Source organism: Belonocnema kinseyi, chromosome 2 (assembly GCF_010883055.1).
Source record: "Belonocnema kinseyi isolate 2016_QV_RU_SX_M_011 chromosome 2, B_treatae_v1, whole genome shotgun sequence".
NCBI classification, from domain to species: domain Eukaryota; kingdom Metazoa; phylum Arthropoda; class Insecta; order Hymenoptera; family Cynipidae; genus Belonocnema; species Belonocnema kinseyi.
In genome coordinates, this window is record NC_046658.1 from 106186108 (window position 1) to 106197650 (window position 11543).

Consider the following 11543-nt stretch of genomic DNA (forward strand, 5'->3'; position numbering starts at 1 on the left):
TAAAGGAATATATTATTTTCAACTTTTATTTTTTTCATTTTTTATTGATTTAACTTTTTTTTTGCAAGGAGAAAAAATTTATTTTTTTAATTTTTGTTGAATTTGGAGTGGGACATTTTATATTTTTAATAATTTTATCAAGTTGGAAAGGAAGAAATTTTAATTTTAAATATTTTATTAGAAGAATAATTTGTTATTTTTAACAATTTTATTGAGTTGGAAGGGAGTAAAGTTGAGTTAAAAATTTTTTCAAGACAAGAGACAAATTTTTTTCGCTTTACGATTTTTATAGAGTTGGAAGGGACGACATTTTGGTTAATAATTTTTGTTTCTAAATCGGAACATGTCATTTTTTCTTTTTCAAATTTTTATTGAGTTCAAGGAAAGTATATTTTTCTCGATTTTTTACATTGTTATTGAGCTGAAGGCGTGCATATTTTATATTTTTAACATTTTTGTTGATTTTGAAAGGAGAAAATTTAAATTCATAATTTTTGTTGAGCTGGAAGAGGGAAATTTCATATTGTTAAGATTTTGATCGGGATGAAAAGGAGGGAATTTTGGTTATCAATATATTATGAGAATAGTCATTTTAAATATTTTCAGTGAATTGGTAGCGTTAGAAAGGAGAAAATTTTGGTATTTAATTTTTTCTGAATTTGAAGAGGAACTTGTTTTTATTTGGTCTCTAATATTTTACAAAGAAAAATTTTGTTTTTAACATTTTTATTGAGTTGGAAGGGAGAAAAGTTTGGTTTTAAATTTTTCCTGCAGTGGAAGAGGGATAATTATGTTGTAAAGAGTTTTATACAGTTGGAATGGACGATAATTTTGTGTTCTGTTCTAAATTGGAAAAGGCCATTTTTTTAATTTTATAAAAAATATTTTTATTGATTTAAGGGAAGTTTTTATTTTCAATTTTGAAAATATTTTACACTGAATCGGAAGAGGGCAAGTATAAAATTTAAGAGTTCCACTTTTAGTGCTTCAATTTACAGTTCAGCTTTGATTAATATGAATGAAAGAATTTCTAGCTTAAAGAGCTTGAATTTTTGAACATTATCTCCCTTGAAAAATTATTGAAAAACGGGAAAAGACAAGGCATTTTTTCCGAGAATAAATTCACAAAGAGAGGAACAATTTCGTAGTGTTTTTTAAAGTTCGCGGCTTTGCAGGGTATTCCCCTCTACTTTTGTACCCTCCAATCACAAACATGGTTATAAAATCACCTGTTCCCAATCCCTGTTAATGGCAGTTGTCATCAAACCTGCATACGTGATAAAATGCACATAAGTGTTTGTGACAGTTTGTGTGCCGAAGAATTTGTTAAATTAATTTATATTTTTTCATAAACATAAAAAGCGTGTTTGTTTTTCAATAATATATTGGGTAATGGTATCCCGTTTGGGATACTTTTCAACATTTCTTCGTAATTCGGAATAAAATTTCTTCAGTTTACGTGCGATGTCATTATTATAATTCATTTTGTATACCGGCATAAGAAACTTCAAAGTAAGTACACTTTTCTAATTAAATTTTACTTTAATTTTGTTTATTATTTATCTGTTCTATTTGTAATCATTTTCGATATAAATACCATATGCTAACTTTTTTTTACCTCATATTTATATCTAATCGTCAGAGGGTGACTCTTTCATTTCTCTCTCTTTTTTTCCCCCTTTTTTTTGTACATTTTGTATCTCTAATGAGCCGGTAATGAAGTAGGTACAAGTCTTATTTCAGAAATCCCAGTTTTTTCCTGTTCCCCTGCGCTTCCGCTTTTTTTTTTTAATTCTCATTTTCCTACCCCTGGTGGAAACATTTGTACAAAAAAGTGAACAGACAAACCAGTAGAAACGTACAAATAAATTCAATATATTACAACAAAAATTAAAAGAAAGCGCCAAATTTGTCTATTATTATTCGCACGAATTTTGTATTTTTTTCTACTTTATTGTATCTTTAATTTTCTACAAAAATAAAAAACAGAATGTGAATTAAAAATCTACAAGAATGTATAGGGTTTTCAGCCAAAAAGTTGCCATTTTTAGACCTAGAATGACAAATATTTAGAATATTGCAATAAGTTAATTTGTAAATATTTTTGAACAAAGTTAGTTTGTAAATGCTCGCTATCAAGGCCGTAGCTTTGCTAATAGTAGCTATGAAACAGAAAATGTGGACACATTGTTACAAACAAGTACAAAAAACTAAATCCATTTTTGCGGATGAATTTTGTACTTTTTTTTTGTACTTTTCTGTATATAGCGGTATTTTAGTTTTAATTTCGTACAAGAATTCACAAAAAATATAATTAGAGACCGTTACAGGAATTTACAGGTTTCGCAGAAAAAAATTGTTCTTTTCGAAACTATAGTATGACAAATATTTAGAGCATTGAAATAAATAAATTTTTAATTAAGCTATAAATGATCCCTATTGCAAAAAAGTTTCTTTGTTTAAACTTTAAAGAAATTGTAGAATATTAAAAGACAATATTGTATAACGGTCATTAAATATCAAGGAACCTTACGTTTGAATGTTTCAAATATTTGACATCCTAAATCGAAAAAGAACAAGTTTTTATCTGCAAATAAAAATTTAAAAATTGAGAAAGTATTGAACACGGTCAAAGAAATAAAAAAATTTTGAAGTTAAACATTTTTTTATTTAAACTTCTACATATTTAACCGAAATTAAAACAGTCAAAGTGGAATACTTTTGAATTCGCAACTTTTAAAATTAAAGCGTCAAACTCATTTAATACAAACGCTGAATGATTTACGCCTTAAAAATGTATGCTTTTAACACTTTTCAATTTCAAATTTTGTAATTAAAAGCTATTAAACTGCAAAGTAGATTTTTTAAACTTTTATACATTCTACCCTTCAAAGGTTTCAAAAAGTAGAAATCCACGCTATCATTTTCAATATTGTAAATTGATCAAAATTTGTTTTAAAATCTTTTTAAGTATTCTCTTAAAAATTTGTTTAAAAAAAGTGATTTTAGAGTTTTCCAGAGATCTAATGCAAATGTCGTTCATATTTTGGAACTCGAATTTTTACTACAATTGATCAAAATTCTGCAACATTGAAAAAATCGCTCTTAAATCTTCCAGATTCTTTTTTGAATATGCCGGAAATCTTTTTAAATATTCTTTTAAAATTAATTTAAAAAAAAAAACAAAGTTCATTCTTCTACGAATTTTTATACAAAATTGTATTCTGTTGAAACCTTTAAAATTCTTCTACATTTTTTGTTTGATATATTTAAATATATACATTTTGTTTTCAATGTTTTGAATTCTTGTCAAGCCTTCTAAATATACCTTAATCTCCCTCAAATTTTTTCCACATTAATAAATGTTTAATTGTTACGTAATAATTAATTTTTTTATTTTTCTAAATATTATCTTAATATTAATTTTTGAATATAAAAATCAATTTAAAATTTGTTTAGCAATCTCATAAAAAATGTATTAAAACCTTTAAAGATCCTTAAAAAGCTTGAAAATTTTATTTCGAAATTTTGAGTTGTGAATAAGTTTGATATTTTTCGGAACATAATCAATTTTATTCGATACAAACTGAAGTTAATTATTTAATTAATAAATTCCGTCGCTTATAGTATTAATGCGACATTGAAGACCGTATCACTGAATATCAGTATCTCACAAAATAAACTTATACACACTTTTAAATACGTTTTTTTTTATTTAAATGCATTTCCTTGTCTGAATTAATTTACATAACATTATTTTGAAATATAAACAACATATATAATTCAAAATTACGTTTGATATTTGTGAATATCTAAGTAAAATTGTAATTTAAAAAATGTTGTATAACTGAAATTGCTGCTTTACCTATGATTTGTTATAATAACAAACTTTCCTGGTAAAAGTGTAATAATGTTTTGTGTAAATTTGTCCATTTTTTCAATCAACTACCAGTTTTTACAACATAATTTTAAGTGCAAATTCCCAATATTTCAACTTTTGTGAAATTTTCTTTTTTGTAATGATTTGTAATGTTCTATAATCATTAACGTGCAATTAAAAGTGTTTTTGTGAATTCAAAGACCCAAACTAAAATATTATAAAATTCCGTATTTTTTTATAGTACCTGCTAGATCTTTACAACAAAGTAAAAAGAAAAAAAATAATAAAAAGTTATATAAATTTTTTAATTGCAGAAACTTATACTTTATTGTTAATTTTTTTTTACTTTTCTACAAGAAAATACAAGATAAAATTAACTATTCGTATTTACTTGTATTTTTTTCTTAAATTTTATAAATTTCTTTTTACAAAAAAGTACATGTAAATATTACGGTTAAAACTTTTTTAAATATATATTTGAAAAAGCCTCAAACCTAAGCTTTTAGTTTCTTTTTAACGATTATTGTCTTTTAATATTCTACAATTACTGTAAAGTTTTAACATAGAAGCTTTGTTTTATAATAGAGACCATTTCCAAATCTTAAATTAAAATTATCACATTGCAATATTCAAAATACTTGTCATCCTAAGCCGAAAAAAAACTTGTTGACTGAAAATTCTGTAAATCCTTGTAGATTCGTGTAGTTTTGCTTTTTTGTAAACTATCGTAAGAAATTAAAACTGCAATAAAATACAATAATATAAAAAATGTACAGAATTCATCCGAATCATATTTTACGTAAAATTAAGTCTTTATGACGTCAAACGCCCATTGAAAGCAATTTAGTTTTATGTAACGCTTTCTAGGGTTTCACAACAAAGTAAAAACATAATTAATAAAAATGTATATACATTTTTTAATATAAAAGTTTGTACCTTATTATTTTATTTTTCACTTTTATACAAGAAAATTCCAGCAAAATTATTGGTTTTTCTATTTAATTGCCTTTTGTATATTTTTGTAAAACTTTTAATAAAAGATTACAGTTGTAAAAATTGTGTAGACTCTTTTAAAATTTTTTTACACCACGTACGCTAACATTATTCTATTCAAAACTAGAATATGCTACCGGATTGTGGTGAATGTTTCATAGTTTTTTCACTAATAGAATTATATATGTTATAATTTCACATACATTTTTCAAATTTATATATAAAATGTTGTTAGTTAATATTTGTAATGAAAATTAAATTTTTTGTTACAGCTATAATATAGCTACAATAACAAAATGCATTAGTATAACATTTAAGCACTTCAATAAATTATTTATAAATAAATTACAAAATATAAAAGCAATATAACGTAACACAAATATAACTATTAAGTTCAAAGTATAAATTATGAAAAGAAGTATATTAAGTTTCTTACAAAAATATTGTTCCTTTTTCTCTGCATGCGAAAAAAATGTTAAAGATTTGTACTATTTTCCTCGTTTTTCGTGAAAAATTACCCAATATCTCCTTTTTTTAGCTTCAGAGCTATAAATCAGTTCATTCTTTTTTATTAAAAATCTACTTTTATACTTTTGGCTCAGAGTTCATCTCTTTCGGTTGAAAATGTAATTCTTTTGTTGAAAATACAAGTATTTGGCTTAAAGTTGAAATGATTAAAGAAAAATTAATTTTTTAGTTGAACTTCCATCTTTTTAGTTGAAAATTGTAATATTTTATTAAAATTAACTTTCCTTTTGAAAATTTAACCGTTATGTAGAAAATTGGCCAATTTGACTCTAAAATTCCACAATTTGGTTGCAAATTTTTTTCTTCATTGACAAAAATATCTTTCTTATTTGTAAATTTTTCTTTTTGGTGGACGATTCATATTTTTGGGTTAAAAGGTAAACTGTTTTGTAAAAAATCGTCTTCTTTGGTAAAAAAGTTCATCTCTTTTAGTAGAAATTGAATCTTTTTTTGATTGAAAATGAACCTTTATTGTGAATGTTAATATTTTCGGTTTGAAATTTCAACTGTCTTGTGGAAAATGAGTCTTTTTGCTTTTAATTTAACTTTTCGTTGAAAATGCATAGTTTGGGGTTGAAAAATCAACTATTTTTTTTTTAATCATTTTTTTGCTTGTAAATGCAATAATTTGGATGCTTTTCTTTCTTTATTGACTAAAAAATCTTTCTCTGTCGAAATTCATTGTAAAAAGCCTTTTTTTTTGCTTAAATGTTGAACTACATATTCGGTTGTAAATGTAACAGGTTGATTAAAAATCAATTTTGTTGTTGAAAATTGATCTTTTTAGGTTCAAAAGTCAAATATTTTCAAAAAAATGTGACTTTTTGTCTTAGAAACTCAACTCTATTGTTAAAAACTTTTCTTTGGTCTGAAAATTCAGCTGTGATTTAAATTTTTTTGTTGAAAATTATTACTTTTTTAAATTAAAAGTTCATCATTTTTTGGGTAAAGATCATCATTTTACTTTAAAATTCATCTCTATGGTTGAGAATATAATTGTTTTGTGTTAAATTCGTCTTTTTGGTAAATAATTAATATTTTTGGGTCGACAATTCAACCGCATAGTAAAAAACTCATCTTTTTGGTTAAAAATTGGTATTTTTTGGTGAAAAGTTGAACTACTTTGTTTGAAATTGATTTTGTTGGTTGCAGATTCATCAATTTAGTTGAAAGTTCATCTTCTTTTGTTGAAAATAAGATTGTTTTTTCGAAAATTATTATTTTTTTTGTAATTAATTTTTTTACTGAAAATTAAAAATTTTCATTTCTTGTTGAAAATTCAACTATTTGTTTAAAAACTTACGTATTTTGTGGAAAATTCGCCTTTTTTGGTAGGAAATTCTTCATCGTGGTAAAAAATACGTATTTTAGGTTGAGAATTCATTTTTATAGGTTTCAAGTTGAATTAATTGGTTAAAAATGTAATTATTTCGTGTGGATGTTGAGAAAATGTACCAACAAATCCAAGCACATAGACTTTGTTGACAATTGAGTTATTATGTTGCAAATTCAAGTATTTTGTTACAAAGTCGTCTTTTTGGTCGAAAGTTCAATTATTTGGAAGAAATCTCATCCTTTTGGACTGAAAATTCTTCTTTAATGTTAGAAAAATCATATTTTTTTAGTTCAAGTATATAAATAGATTTGAAATTTTTCTATTTTAATTTGAAATTGTTTTATTTCTTATATTCTCGATTTATTCAACATTTCTATGACACGATTCAAACTAGCTTCTATAAACATTCTACAAATCGAAGAATAATGCGGCCTAGAGGTGTACTATTTTGAATCAGTCGTTGTACAGAATGCGGTTTCGAATCAATGTTAAGCTTTTTATTTTTAATTTTAATGTATAAAAGTAATTATATTTTAGATTACTTAGATGTATAAGTTTTTCGTTGCCCGTAAAAAAGGGCTAGAGCCTGTTGATTTATAAATAAATAAAAAGGATTCTATGTTACTAATATTACAAGATTAAAATTCTAGTCTTTCAATATTAATGTTCAAGAAAATGAAAAACTGCTCAGTGAAAAATCAGGGATTTCTGAAAATGAAGTTTTGCATTCACCCTGAACAAAATTCAACCAATGAATATTATTTTGCAGATCTACAAATCATGTCTTCCAAAGCCGTTCTGCGAAGTTGGACTAGATTCTGTTCCCTAGTTTCAACTCACAGCACCACACAGAGTAAACGTTCCAGTTTAAAATACTTTGGTGCTGGAATCTTGGCAGCAGGAATTGTGGCTTACAAGACCTCAACTTCTCAAGTTCTAGCCGCCGAACCCGAATTAAATACAAAATTATTCATGGCAGAGCCCATCACCAGTAAGGAAACCTTGATAAATAACAAAAATGACATGAAGACCAAGATGGAACTGCTCATTATGAAAATACAAGCAGATTTTTGTAAAGAATTGGAAAAACTAGAAGACAGGGAAGATCGGTTTCAGGTTGATCGATGGACCAGAAAGGAAGGAGGTGGTGGGATAACTTGTGTTTTGCAAGATGGTACTGTTTTCGAAAAGGCAGGTGTCAATATTTCCGTTGTTTCCGGAATTCTACCACCGGGCGCGATCCAGCAAATGAGAGCCCGAGGGAAAAGCATTGAAGAGGGATCATTGCCATTCTTCGCTGCTGGTGTCAGTGCTGTCATTCACCCTAGATCTCCAATGGTTCCAACGATTCATTTCAACTATCGTTATTTTGAGATTAAAAACAAAGATGGCTCAATTCAGTGGTGGTTCGGAGGTGGAACCGATCTCACACCTTACTATCTAGATGAAAGTGATGCGAGGCATTTCCACGGTACTCTGAAATCGGCCTGCGATAAACATGATCGTTCCTACTACTCGAAATTGAAGAAGTGGTGTGATGACTACTTTGTCATAACTCACAGGGGCGAAAGAAGAGGAGTCGGTGGCATTTTCTTTGATGATCTGGATACACCAAGTCAGGATGAAGCATTCAAGTTTGTGACATCTTGTGCTGAAGCTGTTATTCCTTCCTACATACCGATTGTTAAGAAAAACATGACCAAGGGTTACGGATACCATGAAAGGCAGTGGCAATTATTGCGTAGAGGAAGATATGTAGAATTCAATTTAATTTATGATCGTGGGACGAAGTTTGGATTGTATACGCCTGGTGCTCGATACGAAAGTATTCTTATGTCCCTTCCTTTGGTAGCTAAGTGGGAATATATGCATCAGCCAGAAGCTAATTCTAAAGAGGAAAAGTTGATGAAAGTATTGAAGGAACCTAGAGATTGGGTAAAATAATTTTGTAGCTTGAAAGTGATGTTTGTTAATAATAGTATAATGCTCGTTTATTTTCAAGGAGCATTGCATTTTACCTTAGTTAGTGATGAGAAAATTGTTAAAAATATTGTTCAGTTATGTTTTTTTTCTGGTATTTAGGATATTAATATAGAGCAAACAAAAAATACCGGAAGATTGATCGATTATGTAAGTGGAAGACTGTTATTAATATTTATTTTTTAAGGCATATAAAAGACTTTTTTAAAGACATAAATATTTTATACCTACAGTTAGCTTATAGCTACTTTAGAATAAGTGTCGATTTAATAAATCTCTATATTTAATAAATAACGATTTCAAAAAATTACTTCAGTTGATTTTAATTGAGTAGAATTATTTTCGTTTGAATTTTAGTTTAATCTAATTCTCTTTAATCCCGAATTAATCCGTAGACTTTTTTTTAGTTTTTCACAACTATCAAATATCTTTTAAAATGATTCGAATTTCTCTTAATTTTCTGTTTTAATCTTGTAAAATTAAAAAAATTGCCTTACAAATTTCTCTGTCCTTTTTTGGAAATTTCGAGCATTTTTTGAAAGCTTGAAATCTTTCTACATATTCTCTTATAATGAAATAAAAATATTAAATTAATAATTTATAAATAATTTAATTTAATTAGAATAATGATATTCTCTTAGAATAAATTCTTCACAATAAAAAATCATTTGAAATTATAGCAGTAACCTTTAAAAAATTGTTTTAATATTGTAAAACCTCTTAAAATCCTTAAAAAATTTCAAAATTTTAATACGAAATTTTTAAGATTTCACATTTTATTTTAAATTTGTTAAAATTATTTCAAATTTTAAGTTATTTTTGACCTTTTTATAGAATGTTTAAATACTCTTTACAATGATTAAAAATTATTTTAAAAAAATTTCCCAAAAATCATAAGATAATAATTGTTTTAAAATGTCAAACGAATTGTCACATCTTCCCGAAATTTGGGATGAGTAGTCAAATATTATTCGTAAACTTGCCAATCCATTCTCTTCCAACTCCCACCTTTTTTGGAACGATTACATTTTGTTTTAAAAAATTTGAAATATGTTAATTGTTTTTTTAATTTGTTTAGAATATTTAAATAAATTTGAAAATGATTCGAGTTTTTTTTTAATAATGAAAAAATAAATAAATTGCCTTCAAAACTTCCAGATTTTTTTTTGACAATTAAAAAAATTTTTTTAATCTTGAAATATTTTCTTAAAATAAATTTTTCAAAACAAAACATCATTTGAAATTTTTTCAGGAATCTTAAGAAAGTTTTTTTAATATCCTAGAACCTCTCCAAATCCTTAAAAAGTTTCAACATTTTATTTAAAAATCTTCCAAAATCTACACTTCGTTTTACATTTTTTGAATTTCAAAATATCTTTTGAAATGATTCGAATTTGACGTGAGAATTCTTTTTAATCCTGCAAAATTGAAAAAATTTCCTTACAATCTTCAAGATTCTTTTTTGGGCAATTTTGAAAATCTTTTTACATATTCTCCTAAAATTAATTTAAATCACTTTTAGTTTTCCCAGCAATCTTCAGAAAATTGTTTTAATATCTGAAAAATTCTTAAAATCCTTAAACTTCAAACTTTTATTTTTAAATATTCAAAAATTTATAGTTAGTTTGAATTTTTTCCATATCCCCAATTATTTTTCATTTTTTTTATAATTTTAAAATACCTTTTAAAACAAATGAAATTTTACCTATATTTGTTTTAAATCCTGTGTAATTACAAAAATTGCCTTAAGGCCATGTGATGAGTGTAACAGCTGATCAAGTCAGCCCTAAGATCAATATGTTTTCACCCATATTGAAAAATAAAAGTTTAAATAATGCGGAAATTTTTCTCGGGAAATGTTAATAAATATTAAAGGATCGTTTGTGGCCTTGCAAAGAGTTGGAGGAAGAAAAAAGTTTATTTATGCTTCCACACACTACTCCTTTCCCCTACCGAGTGAGTCACGCCAACCCCGAAAGGGAAATGCAGAACATGGACATAGGAAACAAGGGACTAGGCATGCCATTGCGGGGGTGATGCATTGACAATATTGCAAATTGCTTGCAGGGTTTAACGACAGCACGGTTGGTATTTATTTCACCATATTTCTCCAAAATAGAAATAAGAAAAAACTTTTTTCACTATTCTAATTATTTAGGACCAGAGACAAATTTTTGCATGCCTTCTATTTATCGTGCCAAATTTTTAACACGATATCTCATTCCGTGTGGACGTAAGTTGGGAAAGAAAACTTCCACTGGTATTTTCTTAAAAAAAATTTTTTTTCTCAAAATTTCCATACCGGAATAAAGCAGATACATGGACTTTATTACCTCTTCTTTCATTTCCCAAACTTTCAGAGTGATACCTCATTTCGTTTAGACGTAAGCTGGGAAAGAAAAATCGAAGACCAGGTTTGGTCACGTGACCTTCTCGTCACATGGCCTTAAAATCTTCTAGATTCTTTTTTGGCAATTTTTGATTTTTCTTATGGAATATTTAAATTTTTATCTATTTAATTTATTTTTAAATCTTCAAAATTCTACATTTTATTAAAAAATTTTTGAAATATTAAATTAAAAAAAGAATTTTTTCAGAAGCTTTGAATATATGAATGATATATAATATATGAATGATTATAATTTTTCCTAAAATGTTGTAAAACTCTACAAAGTAAAAACATTGTCCTGAAATCTTCCATACCTTTTTTTACAATTTTGAAAATCTTTTGCATTATTCTGAAATTGTTCTAAAATTAATTTTTCTAAATACGGAATCATTTTTTATATTTCCCAGGAATCATAAGAAAATTGTTTTAATATCTTG

At 26.3% G+C, this 11543-nt stretch overlaps 1 protein-coding gene across 1 annotated transcript; it reads left to right on the top strand.

The window, feature by feature from the left end:
- Positions 1 to 1268: 1268 nt before the first annotated feature.
- On the top strand, positions 1269 to 9005 carry LOC117168204 (oxygen-dependent coproporphyrinogen-III oxidase). Its single transcript, XM_033353675.1, has 2 exons — positions 1269 to 1512; positions 7507 to 9005. The coding sequence occupies exon 2, from the start codon at positions 7518 to 7520 to the stop codon at positions 8679 to 8681; it is 1164 nt and encodes a 387-aa protein (XP_033209566.1). The 5' UTR covers positions 1269 to 1512; positions 7507 to 7517; the 3' UTR covers positions 8682 to 9005.
- Positions 9006 to 11543: the final 2538 nt, after the last annotated feature.

Bases quoted from the DNA above. Each gene is read 5' to 3' on its own strand.
- LOC117168204 (XM_033353675.1), top strand. From the start codon at position 7,518: ATGTCTTCCAAAGCCGTTCTGCGAAGTTGGACTAGATTCTGTTCCCTA.